This window comes from Scyliorhinus torazame, chromosome 2 (genome assembly GCF_047496885.1).
Source record: "Scyliorhinus torazame isolate Kashiwa2021f chromosome 2, sScyTor2.1, whole genome shotgun sequence".
Taxonomy (NCBI): Eukaryota; Metazoa; Chordata; class Chondrichthyes; order Carcharhiniformes; family Scyliorhinidae; genus Scyliorhinus; species Scyliorhinus torazame.
The window spans coordinates 80,936,801-80,960,016 of NC_092708.1; the positions used below are offsets into that span (position 1 = coordinate 80,936,801).

Below are 23,216 nucleotides of genomic sequence, written 5' to 3' on the forward strand. Positions count from 1 at the left end.
AATGCAAAATCGCCGAGCAGAAACTTATAGCCAAGTTCCGCACACATGAGTACGGCCTCAACCGGGACCTGGGATTCATGTCGCATTACATTCATCCCCCACCATCTGGCCGGGGCTTGCGAAATCCTACCAACTGTCCTGGCTTGAGACAATTCACACCTCTTTAACCTGGGGTTACCCCTATCTCTAGATCTGTAAAGACTTAATTACCTGCAAATGCTCGCATTCGAAGCATTGTCTTGCATCTTTGTCATGAGAATGTCATTTTAAGAAATGTTTGTCTGCTCATGTTACTGCAGTGACGTCAGAGTGTGGGTTGAGCTGAGCCCTGGCTCTGCTTTTTAGTTTCACTTTGAGAAAAGCTTGGGTGTGTCTGTGTTTTTTGGGTTTTGTTTCAGTGTTGGAGCTGCAATCAGCCACAGAAGGTGTAATGTTGTTCTCTCTGCCATGTAAAGACTATCTCTTGATCATTTGGTGAATTCAGAGTGATAACTGTTCTCAGTAGTGAACTTAAACCTGATGTGCTTCTGTTAAAAGTTTTTTTTAAAGTCTTATGGATGTTAAAAGGAAAGTAAGGATTACTTAGTGTTGTATTCTTTGGGGGTTGTATTTGAATTGATGGTTGCTAATGGACCCGTCTGGGCAGCAGCTGGTTCCTGGGGCCGGGCTGCCCTCCAACTGTCCAGCCCCTCGGCTGCTCCTACCCCCATCTGCTGTATCGGATGCGATGTGTGGTGCGCACCAGATAGTGTCCCAGGAGCCTCCTCGCTAGTATGCTCAACCGGGTTGATGGTCTCTGGGATGGTGGTGAGTGTTGGAGACAGCTGTGACGGAAAGTCTGTGTGCTCCTTTGACCCGAACTTTGTGGTGTCCTGTGTCTCGGGCAGAGGGCTGGTGTTCCGGCTGCTCTCCCCGTCAGTGCTCTGCCATCTGGGGGTCACCGGCTCTGGCACTGGTTGGGGGCGGGGGCTCTGGATGGACCGGGCCCCTCTCCGGCAGGTCCTGTAAGACACAAGACGGCATGCGTGGTTAGACAGGCTGACATCATCAACACTGTGCTTTACTTGCAGTTTTACTGATTTTATTGATGACAAAATGTGAAATTTATTCATGCTTTGATTTAAAAACAATTACTGTCTTTTATCCTATTGTTTTCATTGATTGGGGAATTATGATGGAAACAAATGATGCAATATCCACTAATGTAATGTCAACATAAAATACAAAACAGTGAAATGTATACTAAAAAAATATGGTGTAATGGTGTAAAATATGGTGTAATATGGTGTATATTGATAGCTGATGTACATTAAATGCTTTACAGATGCATGTGAATAATTTGTAAAAGACACAATCAATTATGTGAACTTTTGTTTTTCAGTCCAGACTTGGATGCGCTGCACTGGTGATCAGCACTCTGCACACACTAACATTTGGATGGTGTAAAGCCTTCGAATCAGCCCAATACAAATTCTACCTGCCACCGACATTCACAATTGCTCTTATTGTGCCTTGCACAGTCCTTCTGGCCAAAGTGTACCTATTCCTTCCCTTTGTGAGTCGCAAACTGACACGGATCAGACGTGGCTGGGAGGCGAATCGTCACTTGATGTTCCATGAAGAGGGTGATGTCAGTCGTTTTTCAGATTTCAATGCCGAGAACACCAGCCTAGTTTGAATACTACCTTTGCAATAACTCATTTGTAAGAATTTGCCCAAATAAATTGAAGCACAAATTCTACTTCTATAGTGTTTTCAAAATGTACAAGAGATGGGGTGTTGCTAAAGAATAAGTGTCTGCTCTTAAATATACAGAAACAATTATTGTCTACATTTTGCTTATGCTTTGTATAAAAAAGATAATTGGTAGCATTTTATTCATTATCTGCGAGGGCAGTGATATGAAGACTCTTGTCATTTATTAAATAGTTTTGAGATGAGTTGATACTGTGGTAGTTTCCTGAGGAAGAAACAGTTTCATTCCAAATTGCTCAAAGAAGCATTTTCAGGATCTGAAATAGTCCAGAAGTATTATACCGATCGGTACTTCGATGAATAGGGAGTTATGAAGGCGTGTACTGGCATTCGCATGATGCCCTGATAAGGCCCTAAATCAAAAAGAAGCCACATATATTGTGGTTACACCCATCGATGGAAAACACTGCATTTTATCAAGTTTTATAATTCTTGCATAGCATTCTCTTCCTCTAAACATTGCACTTGCAAAACATCCATTATGGTATAATTAATTAGAATCATAGAATCCATCGTGCTGAAGGAGGCCAGTCAGCCCAAAGAGTCTACACTGACCCTCCGAAACAGGGCCCCACTTAGGCCCACTCCCCCGCTACATCCCCATAAGCCCACCTAACCTTTGAACACTAAGGGGCAATATAGCATAGCCAATCCACCTAACCTGCACATCTTTGGACTGTGGGAGGAAACCCACACAGACACGGAAAGAATGTGCAAACTCCACATAGACAATGACTCAAGGTCAGAATCGAATCCGAAGCCTATGGCCTATGGTCCCTGGCGCTTTGAGGCAGCAGTGCTAACCACTGTGCCACCATTATAATTGATAATATGAGGTATACAGAATTAGATAAGTAAAGTCAACAATTACACCACAAGATATTTAATGATGAGTCTAATCTAAGCCCTGGCATAGTATTAATCAGAAAAGCTGTAAAGTGTCCGATGTAGACTTTACGTTGGTAAAAACTAAATAATGACTGTGGCCAACCATCACCAAACATAGGGATGTAAGGAATTACTCAGTAAATCTATTGTTTAAAACACGCTGGGCTTGGGCCACAATTGGGAAACTGCAACTTACCAAAATGAAATTGAGGTTCTTTTTTTACCCACACTAATTTGCATAATTGCACATTTAAAATCAGCTAAATTAATCTGTGCTATAGATCATTTTTTTCTCCTTTTTATGAAAGAATAATTCATTGTATTGGAGTGGCACCAAGTGCTTTTTTTTAGGACAACTGAAAATAGGTTTATCAAAAAAAGAAACATTTGTAACGGGATACAAGTTCATCATCTGTGAGTAAACAGATTTTAAACTCTGGAAGTGACTTTGAAACTATACAGAAGAATTAACATGTTTTCCTGGAGTTCGCAAGTCAGCTTCTTATTAATTATTTCTTAATATGTAAACTTCTAAAAGTTAAATTTGAAGAATCTCCTGTAGCAGGTGTAAATAGGCACGATTGATAAAAGCTTATCTTCCACGTTATTTCAACTGGGGACCTGGACAGCTTTATTGGAGGGTGTGGCTTTCTGCACAATATTTTTTTAAATCAGCATTAAAGTTCCAAATTTTGATTTATGCTTCACATAACATGGTTAAAATTCCACACTGGTTTGACCAATTTCAGCCAGGTTGCACTGTTAAAACCAGCACAAACTGGCAGACAATCAAAATATATATTTCTTTATTTCATAAAGTGTATGAAGTTTGTGTTCTGCAAAATTAAGTGTAAATGCTAAATAAAATCTATACATTATGTACACTGCAATTTGATTAAAATGTATAAAGATTTACAATTTTGCATATAGATACAGATTTGTGGACTGTATTCATTTTGTACAACACCCACATTACTCCTGTGTACTTTTAAAAAAAATAATTGAAAGTTTGAAGATAGTTTTGAAATTACATTTTTTGAACATAAGCAATGGTCATGGTGTACAGGGGGAGCTAGAAACATTAAACCCAGTTTACCACATACAAAGAAGACTTTAGTAATTAAACACTGGACCATGTTATGTATTTCAGTTGAAATTTTGATTTAATTATCATATAGTAGCTGATTAAAATTTTGTTTCCCCTCTAATTTACTGCAGTTTCGAAACTATCCATCACCTCTGCAAATTTACATTTTAATTTAAAGGATTGTCCAGAAATGTTTCCAGAGTTAGGTTAGAGTCACTTAAAACATACTCGGGATGACTATACAATCCTGCAATCAAATACATAATTATTCCTACATGCAATGAAATAAAACTTGGTATTGCTTCAGTTAAATTGATGATTTGATTTTTTTTTTTTTAAATAATATTTTATTGAAAATTTTTGGTCAACCAACACAGTACATTGTGCATCCTTTACACAACATTGTAACAATACAGATAATAATGACCTTTTTTAAATTTAAACAAAAACAACAACAAAAAAATAAATATTAAATAACAAAAAATAAAAACTAGCCCTAATTGGCAACTGCCTTGTCTCAGGCCACACCCCTCCCCCCCCATCCCCCCCCCCCCCCCCCAAGTCCTGGGCCGCTGCTGCTGCCTTCTTTGTTCTCCCCTATCTATCTTTCCGCAAGATATTCGACGAACGGTTGCCACCGCCTAGTAAACCCTTGAGCCGACCCCCTTAGGACGAACTTAATCCGCTCTAACTTTATGAACCCCGCCATATCATTTATCCAGGTCTCCACCCCCGGGGGCTTGGCTTCTTTCCACATTAGCAATATTCTGCGCCGGGCTACTAGGGACGCAAAGGCCAAAACATCGGCCTCTTTCGCCTCCTGCACTCCCGGCTCTTATGCAACCCCAAATATAGCCAACCCCCAGCTTGGTTCGACCCGGACTCCTACTACTTTCGAAAGCACCTTTGTCACCCCCATCCAAAACCCCTGTAGTGCCGGGCATGACCAAAACATATGGGTATGATTCGCTGGGCTTCTCGAGCACCTCGCACACCTATCCTCCACCCCAAAAAATTTACTGAGCCGTGTTCCAGTCATATGTGCCCTGTGTAATACCTTAAACTGAATCAGGCTTAGCCTGGCGCACGAGGACGACGAGTTTACCCTGTTTAGGGCATCTGCCCACATCCCCTCCTCAATCTCCTCCCCTAGCTCTTCTTCCCATTTCCCTTTTAGTTTGTCCATCATAGTCTCCCCTTCGTCTCTCATTTCCCTATATATATCCGACACCTTACCGTCCCCCACCCATTTCTTTGAGATGACTCTGTCCTGCACCTCTTGTGTCGGGAGCTGCGGGAATTCCCTCACCTGTGGCCTCGCAAAAGCCCTCAATTGCATGTACCTGAATGCATTCCCTTGGGGCAACCCATATTTCTCGGTCAGCGCTCCCAGACTCGCAAACTTCCCATCCACAAATAGATCTTTCAATTGCGTTATACCTGCTCTTTGCCACATTCCATATCCCCCATCCATTCCCCCCGGGGCAAACCTATGGTTGTTTCTTATCGGGGACCCCCCCAGTGCTCCGGTCTTTCCCCTATGTCGTCTCCACTGTCCCCAAATCTTCAGTGTAGCTACCACCACCGGACTCGTGGTATAGTTCCTTGGTGAGAACGGCAATGGGGCTGTCACCATAGCCTGCAGGCTGGTCCCCCTACAGGACGCCCTCTCTAATCTCTTCCACGCCGCTCCTTCCTCCTCTCCCATCCACTTACTCACCATTGAAATATTAGCGGCCCAATAATACTCACTTAGGCTCGGTAGTGCCAGCCCCCCCCTATCCCTACTACGCTGTAAGAATCCCTTCCTCACTCTCGGAGTCTTCCCGGCCCAAACAAAACCCATGATACTCTTTTCTATCCTTTTGAAAAAAGCCTTCGTGATCACCACCGGGAGACACTGAAACACAAAAAGGAATCTCGGGAGGACCACCATCTTAACTGCCTGCACCCTCCCTGCCATTGACAATGCTACCATATCCCATCTCTTGAAATCTTCCTCCATCTGTTCCACCAACCGCGTCAAATTTAGCCTGTGCAATGTGCCCCAATTCTTAGCTATCTGGATCCCCAGGTAACGAAAGTCTCTTGTTACCTTCCTCAACGGTAGGTCTTCTATTTCTCTACTCTGCTCCCCTGGATGCACCACAAACAGCTCACTCTTTCCCATGTTCAATTTATACCCTGAAAAATCCCCAAACTCCCCAAGTATCCGCATTATTTCTGGCATCCCCTCCGCTGGATCCGCCACATATAGTAGCAGATCATCCGCATATAAAGATACCCGGTGTTCTTCTCCTCCCCTAAGTATTCCCCTCCATCCCTTGGAACCTCTCAGCGCTATCGCCAGGGGCTCAATCGCCAGTGCAAACAGTAATGGGGACAGAGGACATCCCTGCCTTGTCCCTCTATGGAGCCGAAAATATGCCGATCCCCGTCCATTCGTGACCACACTCGCCACTGGGGCCCTATACAACAGCTGCACCCATCTAACATACCCCTCTCCGAACCCAAATCTCCTCAACACCTCCCACAGATAATCCCACTCCACTCTATCAAATGCTTTCTCGGCATCCATCGCCACTACTATCTCCGTTTCACCCTCTGGTGGGGCCATCATCATTACCCCTAACAACCTCCGTATGTTCGTGTTCAGCTGTCTCCCCTTCACAAACCCAGTTTGGTCCTCATGAACCACCCCCGGGACACATTCCTCTATTCTCATTGCCATTACCTTGGCCAAGACCTTGGCATCTACATTGAGGAGGGAGATTGGTCTGTAGGACCCGCATTGTAGCGGATCCTTTTCCTTCTTTAAAAGAAGCGATATCGTTGCTTCTGACATAGTCGGGGGCAGTTGTCCCCTTTCCTTTGCCTCGTTGAAGGTCCTCGTCAGTAGCGGGGCGAGCAAGTCCAAATATTTTCTGTAAAATTCAACTGGGAATCCGTCCGGTCCCGGGGCCTTTCCCGTCTGCATGTTCCTAATTCCTTTCACCACTTCTTCTACCGTGATCTGTGCTCCCAATCCCATCCTTTCCTGCTCTTCCACCTTGGGAATTTCCAGCCGATCCAAAAACTCCATCATTCTCTCCCTCCCATCCGGGGGTTGAGTTTCATACAATTTTTTATAAAATGTCTTAAACACTTCATTCACTCTCTCCGCTCCCCGCTCCGTCTCTCCATCTTCGTCTCTCACCCCCCCCTATTTCCCTCGCTGCTCCCCTTTTCCTCAATTGGTGTGCCAGCAATCTGCTCGCCTTCTCTCCATATTCATACTGTACACCCTGCGCCTTCCTCCATTGTGCCTCTGCAGTGCCTGTGGTCAGCAAGTCAAATTCCACATGCAGCCTTTGCCTTTCCCTATACAGTCCCTCCTCCGGTGCTTCCGCATACTGTCTGTCCACCCTCAAAAGTTCTTGCAACAACCCCTCCCGTTCCTTACTCTCCTGCTTCCCTTTATGTGTCCTTATTGATATCAGCTCCCCCCTAACCACCGCCTTCAACGCCTCCCAGACCACTCCCACCTGAACCTCCCCATTGTCATTGAGTTCCAAGTACTTTTCAATGCATCCCCTCACCCTTAAGCACACCCCCTCATCCGCCATTAGTCCCATATCCATTCTCCAGGGTGGACGCCCTCTTGTTTCCTCCCCTATCTCCAAGTCTACCCAGTGTGGGGCATGATCCGAAATGGCTATAGCCGTATATTCCGTTCCCCTCACCCTCGGGATCAATGCCCTACCCAACACAAAAAAGTCTATGCGTGAATAGACTTTATGGACATAGGAGAAAAACGAGAACTCCTTACTCCTAGGTCTACTGAATCTCCACGGGTCCACCCCTCCCATCTGCTCCATAAAATCCTTAAGCACCTTGGCTGCTGCCGGCCTCCTACCAGTCCTGGACTTCGACCTATCCAGCCTTGGTTCCAACACCGTGTTAAAGTCTCCCCCCATTATCAGCTTTCCGGTCTCTAGGTCTGGGATGCGTCCTAGCATTCGCCTCATAAAATTGGCATCGTCCCAATTCGGGGCATACACGTTTACCAACACCACCATCTCTCCCTGTAATTTGCCACTCACCATCACGTATCTGCCCCCGTTATCCGCCACTATAGTCTTTGCCTCGAACATTACCCGCTTCCCCACTAATATAGCCACCCCCCTGTTTTTCGCATCCAGCCCCGAATGGAACACCTGCCCTACCCATCCTTTGCGCAACCTAACCTGATCTATCAGTTTCAGGTGCGTTTCCTGTAACATGACCACATCTGCTTTAAGTTTCTTAAGGTGTGCGAGTACTCGTGCCCTCTTTATCGGCCCGTTAAGCCCCCTCACGTTCCACGTGATCAGCCGAGTTGGGGGGCTTCCCACCCCCCCCCCCCCCCCGCCGGTTAGCCATCATCTTTTTCCAGCTTCTCGCCCAGTTCCCACGCGGCTGTATTTCTCCCAGACGGTGCCCCCCTGCCCATCCTTTCCCGCACCCACTCCCCCCTTTCCCCAGCAGCAGCAACCCAGTAATTCCCCCCTCCCCCCCCCCCCGCTAGACCCCCCGCTAGCGTAATTACTCCCCCCATGTTGCTCCCAGAAGTCAGCAAACTCTGGCTGACCTCGGCTTCCCCCCGTGATCACGGCTCGCCCCGTGCGGCGCCCCCTCCTTCCTGCTTCTCTATTCCCGCCATAATTATCATAGCGCGGGAACCAAGCCCGCGCCTCTCCCTCGGCCCCGCCTCCCATGGCCAACGCCCCATCTCCTCTCCCTCCCCACCTCCCCCCATCACCACCTGTGGGAGAAAGAAAAGTTACCATACCGCAGGATTAATCATACAATCCCTCTTCGCCCCCCCCCCCCCCCCCCCCCACTCCCACCACTTTGTCCAAACGTTCATTTTCGTAGTCCAATCATTCCAATTTTTCTTCTACAATAAAAGTCCACGCTTCATCCGCCGTCTCAAAGTAGTGGTGCCTCCCTTGATATGTGACCCACAGTCTTGCCGGTTGCAGCATTCCAAACTTTATCTTTTTTTTGTGAAGTACCGCTTTGGCCCGATTAAAGCTCGCCCTCCTTCTCGCCACCTCCGCACTCCAATCTTGATAGACGCGGATCACCGCGTTCTCCCATTTACTACACCGAGTTTTCTTCGCCCATCTAAGGACCATTTCTCTATCCTTAAAACGGAGAAATCTCACCACTATAGCTCTGGGAGCTTCTCCTGCTCTCGGTCCTCGCACCATAACTCGGTATGCTCCCTCCACCTCCAACGGACCCGTCGGGGCCTCCACTCCCATTAACGAGTGCAGCATCGTGCTCACATATGCCCCGACGTCCGCCCCCTCCACACCTTCAGGAAGGCCAAGAATCCTCAAGTTGTTCCTCCTTGCGTTATTTTCCAGTGCCTCCAACCTCTCCACAGATCGTTTCTGGTGTGCCTCCTGTATCTCCGACTTCACCACCAGGCCCTGTATGTCATTTTCATTCTCTGCTGCTTTCGCCTTCACGACCCGAAGCTCCTGTTCCTGGGTCTTTTGTTCCTCTTTCAGCCCTTCAATCGCCTGTAATATCGGGGCCAACAACTCTTTCTTCATTTCCTTTTTTATCTCCTCCACGCAGCGTTTCAAAAACTCTTGTTGTTCAGGGCCCCATATGAAACTGCCACCTTCCGACGCCATCTTGGTTTCTGCTTGCCTTCCTTGCCGTTGTTCCAAAGGATCCGCTGCAATCCGGCCACTTTCCTCTCCTTTTTCCATCCGTGTCCAGGGGGAACACCCTTCTGGTTTACCGCACGGTGTTTTCAGCCGTTAAAATTGCCGTTGGGGCTCCTATCAAGAGCCCAAAAGTCCGTTTCACAGGGAGCTGCCGAAACGTGCGACTCAGCTGGTCATCGCCGCACCCGGAAGTCCAATGATGATGATTTGATTTTTTAACATCATTTTCAGCATGACAGACTTTTTAAGAAAGTAGAAATACCAACAGAATAAAAACATGGTCCTGAATACGTGGATTATATTTCAAAAGCATACTTCATTTTGGGATTGAAATGACAAATCTCTCCGACTTCAATCTTTTTCTAAATATCAGCTTACGGTATCTGTCAGCTATTACCTATATTGCTGATATGTTTTAAAAACATTTGATCAGTTTAAAATTCAGTGTTTAGCTAACATTAATATCTTCATGGCAAGGAAGTTTACAATTAAAGGGCTAGACTGCCTCAACCTGAATGATAATAATTAGCAAGAAGGATTGGGTTTTCCTTCAGTGTACCACACACACATAGCCATATAAAATGAGATGCAGAGATCCATCACAGGTAGCAATCTTTCTCTACAACCATTTTGCAGTATCATCAGCTAACCACTCCTTGACCTCACTGTATAAATTATAGTGGGGAGGAAGGCTATTTCTTCCGTCTCATCTACTGCTAACAAGACAAGAGGGGCATTGCCTCACGGGCAAAGATGACATGCATACAGCAAATGTTTACAACATTGGACCTAATAGTTTTAACTTCTCTCTAAGTGCCTTACACTTTAAGGAATTCAATTTAATAAGAGCTTCACTTTTTAAATTCCCTCCTTTAAAAATGGCTCCTCTTTCATATGGCAAATCTGACCTGGAGGAATAATTCAGATTCAAAAGTTCATGTTTGTTTCCAATCAATAGTCCTTTTTATGTTTGATACCTTTGAATAATAGACAATATGTGGGATTTAAAATAAAACAATTAAACTGCTGTCAAGTATTTGCACTTTTCAATATTTTTAACAGTGTTGTGGGAATTCTTGTTTGCTTTATAATCTTTATTGTCACAAGTAGGCTTACATTAACACTGCAATGAAATTTCTGTGAAAAACCCCTAGTTGCCACATTCCGGCGCCTGTTTGGGCACACCGATGACGAATTCAGAATGTCCACATTACCTAACAGCATGTCTTTCGGGACCTGTGGGAGGAAACTGCAGCACCTGAAGGAAACCCACGCAGACACAGGGAGAACGTGCAGATGCTGCACAGACAGTGACCCAAGCTGGGAATCGAACCTGGGACCCTGGAGCTGTGAAGCAACAGTGTTAATCACTGTGCCGCCCTTACACTAACATTCTACAATTTATACTACAAATTAAGCAATGAATGCAATGATGTGGACATCTTGGTAGATTTATTAGAGGTCTTTAAAATATATTTTAGTCCATTGATTTATTATCAGTTCCCAGAAATATCCGTAGGTTCAAATCTCAGAACTTTCCATTCCAAACAGGTTAATTTTTGAGCTGGTGGAATATATCTCACAGAAAGAAAATTGTGCTTCTGATGGCTGCATGGAGAGGGAAGTCGCACTTTGGGTGGCTCCGGCTTAAGATGCATTTTTAGGAGGTTTAAAGTCCGGTCCCGGGAGTAATTTTTGGTGGATTGAAGAAAGATATTAAGTCGCTAAAGGATGCCAAAAGGATTGCAAAAAGCAGTTGTGAAGAAGGGAGGAAACAAAGGTTCGCCGTCGAGTGAGGGTCAGCAAAAGGGCTGGCAAGGGATCGCATAGTGGGGCCGCACTGCTTATAGTGCAGACGATGACTGAGACTATGGCTGTGGAGCTGGAGAAGCAGTTTGCGAGGCACATGGATGCGTTGAGGAAGGAGATGGCGGTTGCACTGAAATTGTTGGTGGAGGCAATTGCCCCGGTGAGGGTAGCTGTGGCAAAGATATCAGCCGAGTTGAGAGAAGGGGGAGAATATGAAGGAAGTGGAGGAGGTCATACTGCAGCACAGCGACCAGCTCACCTCGATGGGGGACAAGCTGCGGAGGGTGGTGGTGGCCAACAAAGGACTTCGAGCAAAGCTCGAGGACTTGGAGAACCGCTTGAGGCAGCACAATCTGAGGATTGTGGGCATGAGGGGCAGAGGGCCCGAGGCCAACGGGGTACTTTGCTAAGATGCTGGCGGAGTTGATGGGGGAGGGTGAGGAGCCCTCCCTGTAGGAACTGGACCGAGCACATCGGTCGTTAAGGCCGAAGCCAAAAGTAAATAAACCACCAAGAGCAGTAATTATCTGCTTCCATAGATAGCACACGAAGGAGAGGGTGTTCAGCTGGGCGAAGCATAAGTGGGAGGTGCAGTGAGCTGGTGCTGGAGTATGTATAGGCCAGGACTTGACGGTGGAGTTGGCGAAGAGACGAACGATGTTCGGCCAAGTAACGGCAACACTGTACAACAAGGGAGTGCGATTTGGTGTGGTATACCCGGCAAAGCTGAGGGTGACGTAAAACACCAAAGATTTTTATTTTGAGACGGTGGAGGCGGCTGAGTCGTTCGTGAAGGCCTGGGACAGAAGTGAGGAGTGGAGCTGGAAGAGAGACTGTGGACTGTGATTGGGGAGCTGGAAAATGTCTAAATGCTATAACTTTCTTTTCTTGACCTGTATTGTAACTTACTTGACATCACATTGTTTTGTTTTTAAAAAATATTTTTTACACCCACCAACAATAAACAATAATCAGCAATAGATATGTCAATCCCCATAACAATAACAACGATCCCATCCTCTCACCAACCCCCAAACATCAGCTCGCATGTTTACATGAACAAAAAAGGAATCCGGGATTACCCATAGTCACCCTTAATATACATAGCCCCCCTACCCCCAACCCTCCCACACCCCCCCCAACTAATGTTCAATGCTATCCAGTTCTTGAAAGTGCACAATGAATAATGCCCATGACTTGTAGAACCCCTCCGTCCTTCCCCTCAGTTCAAACTTTTTTAAAATGTTTTTATTCAAGGTTTTTCAATAATTTTTACAGAACACTCCAAAAAGGAAAATAATACAAAGAAAACGGCAATATGCCAACAAAACAAAACAACTTAACCCTCTAAATGATTAACAATTTAACACCCATCTCGAAGCAAAATGGGGCATGCGCCCTTTACAAAAAGAAATCTGCCTGCACCCCCGCCCCCCACGGGTTGCTGCTGCTGCTGACCTCCACCTAACGTTCAGCGAGAAAGTCAAGGAACCCCTGCAAGGACCCTCGTAAGGCAAACTTTATCTTCTCCAACCTAAGAAACCCCGCCATGTCGTTGACCCAAGCCTGTACGCTTGGGGGCATCGTGTCCCTCCACATTAACAAGAGCCTTCTCCGGGCCACCAAGGAGGCAAAGGCCAGAACTCCGACCTCTTTCGACTCCTGCACTCCCGGATCGTCCGATACCCCAAATATCGCTATCCCCCAGCTTGGTTTTACCCGAGTATCCAAGACCTTGGACATAGCCTTTGCAAAGTCCTTCCAAAATTCCGTAAGCGCCGGGCATGCCCAAAACATATGGGCGTGGTTTGCTGGGCTCGCCGAACACCTCACACACCTGTCCTCCACCCCAAGAAACTTACTCATCCTCGCCCCAGTCATATGCGCCTTGTGCACCTCTTTAAACTGGATCAGGCTGAGCTTGGCGCAAGATGAGGAGGAATTGACCCTGCCCAGGGCGTCAGCCCACAGGCCCTACTCCAGCTCCTCCACCGAGGCTTCCTCCGTCTCCTGCAGCTCCTGGTATATCTCCGATATCTTACCCTCCCCGACCCACACGCCCAAAACCACCCTGTCCTGTATCCTTCGGGCAGGCAGCAGCGGGAATTCCCCTACCTGCTTTCTCATGAACGCCCGAAACTGCAGATACCTAAAGGCATTCCCCTGAGGTAACCCAAATTTCTCCTCCAGTGCCCTCAGACTGGCAAAAGTCCCATCGATGAATAAATCCCCCATCCTTTTAATTCCCGCCCGGTGCTAGCTTAGGAACCCACCATCTATCCTACCTGGAACGAACCTATGGCTGTCCCGTATCGGAGGCCAGACTGAGGCCTCTACCACCCCCCTATGCCATCTCCACTGCCCCCAAATCCTCAATGTCGCCGCCACTACCGGGCTCGTGGTATTCCGCGTCGGCGGAAGCGGCAACGGTGCCGTCACCAGTGCGCCCAGGCTAGTACCTATACAGGACGCCGCCTCTAACCTTTTCCACGCCGCCCCCTCTCCCTCCGTTACCCACTTCCGAATCATAGACACATTCGCTGCCCAGTAATAGCTGCACAGGTTCTATTTGCCCACACAAATCCCATAATGCTCCTGTTTACCCACTTAAAGAAGGCCTTGGGGATGAGAATGGGCAGGCACCGAAAGACGAACAGGAACCTGGGGAGGACCGTCATCTTAACGGACTGCACCCTACCCACCAGGGAGAGTGGCAATATGTCCCACCTCCTGAAGTCCTCCTCCATCTGGTCCACCAGCCGTGCCAGATTGAGCTTATGCAAGACCCCCCAACTCTTAGCCACCTGGATACCCAAATACCGAAAACACCTCTCCACCATCTTGAGTGGTAGCTCCTCCAACCTCTTTTCCTGGCCCCTCGCATGCACCACAAACAACTCGCTCTTCCCCAAGTTGAGCATATACCCTGAGAAGTCTCCAAACTCCCTAAGGGTCTGCATGCACCCCCCCCCCCCCCCTGCTCCCCCCATCCCCTCCACCGGATCCGCAATGTACAGCAGCAGATCATCCGCAGATAGTGAGACACGGTGCTCCTCCCCCTCCCCGAACCAACCCCTTCCAGTTTCTGGACTCCCTCAACGCCATGGCCAGTGGCTCAATCGCCAGGGCAAAGAGCAGGGGGGACAAAGGGAACCCCTGCCTCGTTCCGCGGTACAACCTAAAATACCCTGACCGCAGCCGGTTCATCAATACACTCGCTACCGGGGCCCGGTACAGCAATTTAACCCACCCTATGAACTCCTCCCCGAACCCAAATCTGCCTAACACCTCCTACAGGTACTCCCACTCCAGCCGGTCAAAGGCCTTCTCCGCGCCCATTGCCGCTACCTCTTCTGCAACCCGCCCCCCCTCCAAGGGCATCATAATCACATTCAGGAGCCTCCGCACGTTTGTGTTCAGCTGCCTGCCCTTCACAAACCCCGTCTGGTCCTCATGCATCACTCCCGGGACACAATCCTCAATCCTGGTGGGCAAAATTTTTGCCAACAGCTTGGCATCCACATTGAGGAGCGAAAGCGGCCTATAAGAGCCACAATGCAGCGGGTCCTTATCCCGCTTGAGGATAAGCGAGATCAAAGCCTGCAACATCGTCGGGGGACCCTCAGTTCAAACTTAACCTTCTCAAGGGTCAAGTATTCCAACAGGTCCCCCCGCCACGCCAGCGCACAGGGTGGAGAGGCTGCTCTCCATCCCAGCAGGATCCGCCTTCGTGCGATCAACGAGGCGAAGGCTATGATATCTGCCTCCGCACCCGTTTCCAACCCTGGCTGGTCCAACACCCTGAATATGGCCTCCCGAGGACCTGGGTCCAGTTTCACGTGCACCACCTTGAAAATTACTCTAAACACCTCCTTTCAGTACTCCTCTGGCTTTGGACAGGACCAAAACATATGAACGTGATCAGCGGGCCTCCCCCCCGCAACGCTCACACACATCTTCTACTTCAAAGAATTGGCTCATCCTCGCCCTCGTGAGGTGTGCGCTGTATACCACCTTTAGCTGTATCAGCCCCAACCTCGCACAGGAGGTGCACTCTCCGGAGCACCTCACACCAGACCCCCCTCCTCTATAACCTCTCCCAACTCTTCCTCCCACTTTGCTTTGATACTTTCCAGTGGTGCCTTATCCGCTTCCAGAATAGCTCTGTACACCGCTGACACTGCCCCCTTCTCCAGTCCCCTTGTCGTCAGCACCTCCTCCAGCAATGTGGAGGCCGGTTCCTCCAGGAAGCTCTGTATCTCCTTCCTGGCAAAATCTCGAACCTGCATGTATCTAAACATTTCTCCCTGCTCTAGCCCATACTTCGCTTCCAGCTCCCTCAATCCTGCAAACCGACCCCTAAGAAACACATTTTTTGGCATCTTAATCCCCTTCTTTTCCCATTTCCAAAAACTTCCATCCCACTTCCCTGGCTCAAGTCTGTGGTTCCCCCGAATCGGCATTTCCCTTGACCCTGCCCCCAACCCGAAGTGTTGACGAAACTGCCTCCAGATTTTCAACAAAGCGATTATTACAGGACTCCCTGAGTATTTCCCCGGAGCTATCAGGAGCGGCGCTGTTGCTAGTGCTTTCAGTCCCGACCCCCTGCACAAACCCTCCTCCACTCTGACCCACTGAATCAACCCCTCTGATCCAGCTCCGCACCTTCTCCACATTCGCCGCTCAGTAGTCGTACATCAGGTTCGGGAGACCCAAACCCCCTGCCTGCCTTCCCCTCTGTAGCAGCACCTTTCTCACTCTGGTCACCTTCCCTACCCATGTGAACGAGGTAATCCTTCCTTCAATCTCCCTGAAAAAAGCTTTTGGCAGGAAAATCGGTAGGCATTGAAAAATCAACAGAAATCGGGGCAACACATTCATTTTAACCGCCTGTACCCGACCCGCCAGTGACAGAGGAAGACCATCCCACCTTGCCAGATCGGCTTTCACTCTCCCCACCAAACTAGTGATGTTGTACCTGCAAAGCCTCCCCCACTCCCGGGCAACCTGCACCCCCAGATACCTAAAGTGAGTCCCTGCCCTACGGAAGGCAGAGCCCCCACCCCTGCCCCCACCCCCGGCCGACACACCACAAAATACTCACTCATGTCCAGGTTCAGCTTGTACCCCGAGAAAGACCCAAATACTCGCAATAGCTCCAATATTCCTCCTATCGACGCACTCGGTTCCAACACATACAGCAGCAAGTCGTCAGCATATAAGGACACCCTGTGCTCTATCCCCCCCCCCCCCCCGCCCCCCCTGGGGTTACCCCTATCTCTGGATCTGTAAAGACTTAATTACCTGCAACTGCTCGCATTCTAAGCATTGTCTTGCATCTTTGAATGTGTCTATATATATGTTTCTGGAATCTACCTCTTCATTCACCTGAGGAAGGAGCAGTGCTCCGAAAGCTAGTGTTTGAAACAAACCTGTTGGACTTTAACCTGGTGTTGTAAAACTTCTTACTTTACCGAGTTGTATGAGTTGGATTGTTTTTTTCTGGGACTGGGTGGAAGGGGAGGGGGCGGTATGCCTTGGGAGGGAGGAGGGGGTATCCCTGCACTAGCTAACTAAAGTTGGCTAGTGAACAGAGGTGAGGTGGGAGGAGGGGGCTGCAGACATTGGAGCCTGGATAGCAGGTTTTGATGGGCCTAAGGTGAGCAAGGGGGGGGGGGGGGGAGAAGGGATCAATATTGAGTGAGGTTTTTTTGAGAGGAAGTACAGCAGGGGATTCTGGGAGGGGGTTCGATGGACAGGGGTGGGTCAGGCTCTTGGGGCAGGGCCCGGTGGTATGATGATGGTGGATAAGAAGGGGAAGGGTGAGAGACCCCCAGTTAGGATAGTCACGTGGAACGTGAGGGTAATGGGAGGTCCGGTCAAGGGTGCTTACGCATCTTAAAAGTTTGAAAGCCGATGTAGCAATGCTGCAGGAGACTCACTTGAGGGTGAAGGACCAGATGAGACTTAAAAAGGGCTGGGTTAGCCAGGTGTTTCACTCTGGATTTGACGGATGGGCTCGAGGGGTAGCGGTAATGGTTAGCAAAAGGGTACGGTTCCAGGTGGAGAAGGTGGTTGCAGATCAGGGGGATAGATATGTGATTGTGACAGGGGGGCTGGAGGGGAGGTTAGTGGCGCTGGTAAATGTGTATGGTCCCCATTGAGATGATGTAGGATTCGTGAAGAAGGTGTGGGGCCATCCCCAACTTGGATTCACACAAACTGATAGTGGGGAGGGACTGGAACTTGGTGCAGGAGCCAAGGTTGGACAGGTCACGGCCGCGCTCGCTGGTCCCATCATGGGAGGCGAAGGCTTTGGCTGGGCTAATGGTGGAAATGGGAGGGGTGGACCCTTGGAGGTTTGTGTACCCGAGGGAGCGGGAGTACTTGTTTTTCTCTGCGGTCCATTAGGTATATTCGCGGATCGACTTCTTTGTGGTGGGGAAGGCGCTGCTGACTGGGGTTAAGGGGTCGGAGTACTCGGCAATTGAAATAACAATCATGCTCTGCATTGGGTGGATATGGTACTGGAGCAAGGGTTGTACAGAGGCTGGGGTGGAAATTAGATGTGGGACTGTTGGGGGACCGAGGGTTGTGTGACAAAATTGAGAAAGTAATCGAGGAACATAGAGTATACAGTGCAGGAGGCCATTCAGCCCATCGAGTCTGCACCGACCCACTTAAGCCTTCACTTCCACCCTCCCTAGCTCCGTAACCCAATAACCCCTCCTAACCTTTTTGGGCACGAAGGGCAATTTATCATGGCCAATCCACCTAACCTGCACGTCTTTGGACCGTGGGAGGAAACCGGAGCATCCGGAGGAAACACATGCAGACACGGGGAGAACGTGCAGACTCCACACAGACAGTGACCCAGCAAGGAATCGAACCTGGGATCCTGGCCATGTGAAGCCACAGTGCTATCCAATTGTGCTACCGTACTGCCCAATATGTAGGTTTTAATAGCATGGGTGAGGTGTCGAAGGCGGTTGTCTGGGAGGCTCTAAAGGCGGTGGTGAAGGGTGAGGTGATCTTGTTTAAGGCTAGGGCGGACAAGGAAGAGAGGTTGGAGCGTCAGAGGGTAATAGATGAGATGTTGGAGGTAGATAGGAGTTATGCAGAAGATGGGATCCAGCGAAGTTGGAAAAGAGGAAGGGGCTGCCGGCTAGCTTTGACCGACTATCTACCAGGAAGGCGGTGTGCTAGTTGAAGAGCGCAAGGGGTGCAATTTGCGAGCATGGAGAGAAGGCGGGTCAGCTTCGGAGGGAGGCGGCGCAAGGGAAAGTGCTCAGATGCGGGACAGGGCAGAGAAGTTGGTGGTGGTTCCGGATCAGATTAATAAGGTCTTTAAAGAATTTTATGAGAGGCTGTATAGGTCGGAGCCACCTGGGGAAGATCGGGAGATGCAGGAATTTCTAGATGGGCTGGAGTACCCAAGGTTAGGCGAGGGGGCAGGGCTACATTAGAAGGAGCGACAGTGGAGCAGGAGATAAAAGATGTGATTGGGAGGATACCGTCGGGGAAGGTGGCAGGACCAGATGGGTTTCCGGTGGAATATTATAAAAAATTTAAGGATAAGCTGGCACTGCTGATGGTGGGGATGTTTGAGGAGGCGATAGGGAAGGGGGTGTTACCACAAACTTTGTTGTTCAAGAAAGATAAGGATCTGACGGAGTGTGTGTCGTAGAGGCCCATATCACTTTTAAACGTGGACGCAAAGTTATGGTGAAGGTACTGGCAAGTAGGCTGGAGGAGTGCCTCCCGAAAGTGGTAGGTGAGGATCCGACGGGATTTGTGAGAGGGAGGCGGCTCTTTTCGAACATTGTGAGGGTATTGAACGTGGTTATGGCACCGGCGGAGGGGAAGGAAACCGAGGTGGATGTGGCATTTGACGCCGAGAAAGTGTTTGACCGGATAGAATGGGGGTACTTGATGGCAGTTCTGGAGCGGTTTGGGATTGGACTACGATTTGTGGACTGGGTAAAGCTACCGTATAAGGAGCCGAGGGCGAGTGACCGCACAAATAACATCAGCTCGGGATACTCCACCGTGGGACTAGACAGGAATATCCTACGCCCCCCCCTGAGCTGTTGGCCATCGCGTTAAGAGGTTCAGGGGCATGGAAAGGTATTGTGTGCGGGGGGTGGGGGGGGAACGGACGGTAGAGCATAGGGTGTCCTCATATGCAGATGACTTGCTGTTATACGTGTCGGAACCAAGTGTGTCACTAGGGGTATTATTTTGATTTTTGATTTGATTTATTGTCACATGGTACCGAGGTACAGTGAGAAGTATTTTTCTGCGACCGAGGGAACGTACACAGTAGACAAAAAGAATAAGCAACAGAGAACATTTGACAAATGGTACAGCGACAAACAATGACTGGTTGCAGTGCGGAACAAGGGGCCAAACAAAGCAAATACATGGGTAAGAGCAGCACAGGGCGTCGTGAATAATGTTCTTACAGGGAACAGTCCGAGGGGGTGTCGTTAAGGAGTCTTGTAGCTGTGGGGAAGAAGCTGTTCCTATGTCTGCATGTGCGGGTCTTCAGACTTCTGTACCTTTTGCCTGATGGAAGTGTCTGGAAGAAGGCAATGCCTGGGTGGGAGGGGTCTCTGATAATGCTGTGTGCCTTCCTGAGGCAGCGGGAATATTGGAACTGCTTCGGGTGTTTGGGTCTTTCTCGGGGTACAAATTAAATGTAAACAAGGGTATTTTGTGGTGTCACGGCCGGGGGTGGGGGCAGGGGTAGGGGGGTTGCCATTCCGGTGGGCAGGGACGCATTTTAGATATCTGGGGTGCAGGGTGCTCGGGATTGAGGGGGGGGCTCCGTAGGTACAACATTTCTAGCTTGGTGGGAAGTGTTATGGGTCCGGGTTTACAGAACGCCAAAGTGTTTCATGGAGTTCAACCGACCCACAACTTTTAATAGATTGTGGTGTGGGAAGCACACGGTGTACTCTCCAGGTGTGATACAGCAATTATGGACAAATGGTTTTTAAAACAAAACAATGTTTATTCTATGAACTCAAGTTAACCTTTTAAAAACAAACATTGAATATCTTAACACCCATTACTTCAAAGATAACCCCAAAAGACTACAACACTAAATAATCCTTCAAACTGTTCCTTTAAACATCCAAAAGACTTCAAACCTTCAAAAACAGACATGAGGTTACATTCAATATATTTATAGTCTTTTGATTTGCAGACATCAACAGACCAGCTTTGTGTTTTCTTCCTGCAGCTCTCAGCAAAACACAGACACTCCCAGCTGCCTACTCAAACGGAAAACAAAAGCAGAAGTGAGCTCAGCTCCCCCCACCCTCTGACATCACTTCAGTAATATGATCAGCTCCATTTCTTAAAGGTACATTGCTTAAACATCCATTTCTTAAAGGTACTCTCACATGACAGGAGGGTAAAAGCTGATCTGGTAAGGTGGGATGCTCTCCCTCTGTCGCTGGCAGGTCAGGTACAGGTGATTAAAATGAACGTGTTACCGAGATTTCCGTTTATTTTCCAATGCCTGTCAATCTTCCTGACAAAGGCATTTTTTTTTAGAGAGATTGAAGAAATGATTACCCCGTTCATATGGGGAGGGAAGGTGGCCAGAGTTAGAAAGGTGCTGCTACAGAGGGGAAGACAGTCACAGAGGTTGGGTCTTCCGAACCTGATGCATTATTACTGGGCGGCAAACGTGGAGAAGTGGTTCAGAGGGATTTAATCCCAGTGGGTCAGAATGGAGGGGAGTACACGCAGGGGGTCGGGATTGAAGGCGCTAGCAACAGCGCCGCTCCCAATGGCCCCGGGGAAATACTCAGGGAGTCCGGTAGTAATAGTATCGTTGAGAATTTGGAGGCAGTTTCGCTAGCACTTTGGGTTGGGGGCAGGATCAAGGGAAATGCCAATTCGGGGGAATCACAGATTTGAGCCAGGGGAGTGGGATGGGAATTTTCGGAAATGGGAGAAGGGGATTAAGACACTAAAAGATCAGTTTCCTGGGGGTCAGTTTGCAGGATTGAAGGAGCTGGGAGCGAAGTATGGGCTGGAGCAGGGGGAAATATTTAGATACATGCAGGTTCGAGACTTTGCCAAGAAGGAGGTACAGAGCTTCCCGGTGGAGCTGGCCTCTACATTGCTGGTGGAGGTGCTGACGACAGGGGGGTGGAGACGGGGGTAGTGTCAGTGGTTTACGGGGCTATTTTGGAAGAGGAAAAGGCACTGCTGGAAGGGATCAAAGCAAAGTGGGAGGAAGAGTTGGGAGAGGGTATGGAGGAGAGGTTCTGGTGTGAGGCGCTCCGGAGGGTGAACGCCTCCACCTCGTGCGTGAGGTTGGGGCTGATACAGCTGGAGGTGCTATATAGAGCACACTGCACAAGGGCGAGGATGAGCCGGTTCTTTGAGGGGTAAAAGATGTGTGAACGATGGGGGGCGGGGGGGGGGGGGGGTTGCCCCCCGCAAACCACGTCCATATGTTTTGGTCCTGTCCAAAGCTGGAGGATTACTGGAAGGAGGGTTTTAGGGTAATCTCTAAGGTGGTGCACGTGAACCTTGACCCTCCAGGCCCTCGGGAGGCCATATTTGGGGTGTTGGATCAGCCAGGGTCGAAATGAAATGAAAATCGCTTGTCACAAGTAGGCTTCAAATGAAGTTACTGTGAAAAGTCCCTAGTTGCCACATTCCGGCGCCTGTTCGGGGAGGCCGGTACGGGAATTGAACCCGCACTGCTGACCTTGTTCTGCTTTACAAGCCAGCTGTTTAGCCCACTGTGCCAAACCAGAAGTGGATGCGGAGGCAGATGTTGTAAGCTTCGTCTCGTTGATCGCCCAAAGGCAGATCCTGTTGGGGTGAACGTCAATCCCTCCCCTGTGCCCCTGGCATGGCCAGGGGACCTGCTGAAATTCTTAACTCTTGAGAAGGTTAAGTTTGAACTGAGGGGAAGTATGGAGGGGTTCTACAATTCATGGGCGTCATTCATCATGCACTTTCAAGAATTAGATGACATCAAACATTAGGGGGTCGGGGTGACTGTATATGTTGATGGTGACTGTGGGCGATTTCTGATTCCTTTTTTTTAGTTAATGTTTGTGTTGACATGTGGGCTGTTGTTTGGGGGTTGGTGGGAGGATGAGATTGTTGTTGTTGATCAGGAGATTGACTTGTATTCATTACCGTTTATTGTTTGTTGGTGGGTGTAAACTTTGAAGAAAATGTGAAAAAGGAGAATAAAAATATTTTTTTAAAAAAGAGAAGTGTAATGGCACGAGGCGGCCATATGGCCCATCATGTCTGCACGGCTGTCCAACTGAGCATCATGGCTTAGTGCCACTCCCCTGCCTTTTCCCCATACCCCTGCACATTGTTTCTATTCAAGTAACCATCTAATGCCCTCTTGAATGCCTCGACTGAACCTGCCTCTACCACACTACCAGGCAGTGCAGTCCAGACCCGAACCACTGTTTGTGAAAATCTCTTTTTGCAAATCGTTTTATATCTGTGCCCTCTCATTTTTGATTCTTTAATGAGCAGGACCATTTAACTGTTTCCCCCTATCTATTCTGTCTATCCCCCCCTTATGGTTTTGAACATCTCAATTAAATCTCCTCTGAGCCACCTTCTCTCCAAGGAGAACAGTCCCCAAAATCTCCAATCTATCCTCATAACTGAAATTTCTCACCCCTGGAACCATTCTGTAAACCTCTTCCGACAATTGTTTCGAACTCAAGAATTTAAAGTTGACCTCCCAGTTATGTTTAGTCGCGCAACCAATTATAATTAAATTATCAGGCTACTTCTAGAGTTTATGAAAGACTGCAAAATATATGCTGGAATTTTACATGCAGAGGTTGGCTGTGCTCACAGCTGGAAAGTCAAGGGTGAGCCCACCTCGGAAAGGAAACCCTGGCCTGATTTTACACTGTTAATTGATTCAGACTTCCTCCCGTATCTGAATGGGAACTGTGAACCAT

At 48.5% G+C, this 23,216-nt stretch overlaps 1 protein-coding gene across 10 annotated transcripts in view; it reads left to right on the plus strand.

Moving 5' to 3' along the window:
• LOC140388632 (metalloreductase STEAP3-like) overlaps nt 1-3,561 on the plus strand; it is a 50,961-nt gene extending 47,400 nt beyond the window's left edge. For all 10 annotated transcript variants that reach the window (XM_072473088.1, XM_072473106.1, XM_072473115.1 and 7 more), the window contains one exon: nt 1,382-3,561. In XM_072473088.1, coding sequence (XP_072329189.1) covers nt 1,382-1,678 — 297 coding nt within the window. In that variant the 3' untranslated portion in view covers nt 1,679-3,561. The remainder of the gene's footprint in view (nt 1-1,381) is intronic.
• Nucleotides 3,562-23,216: the final 19,655 nt, after the last annotated feature.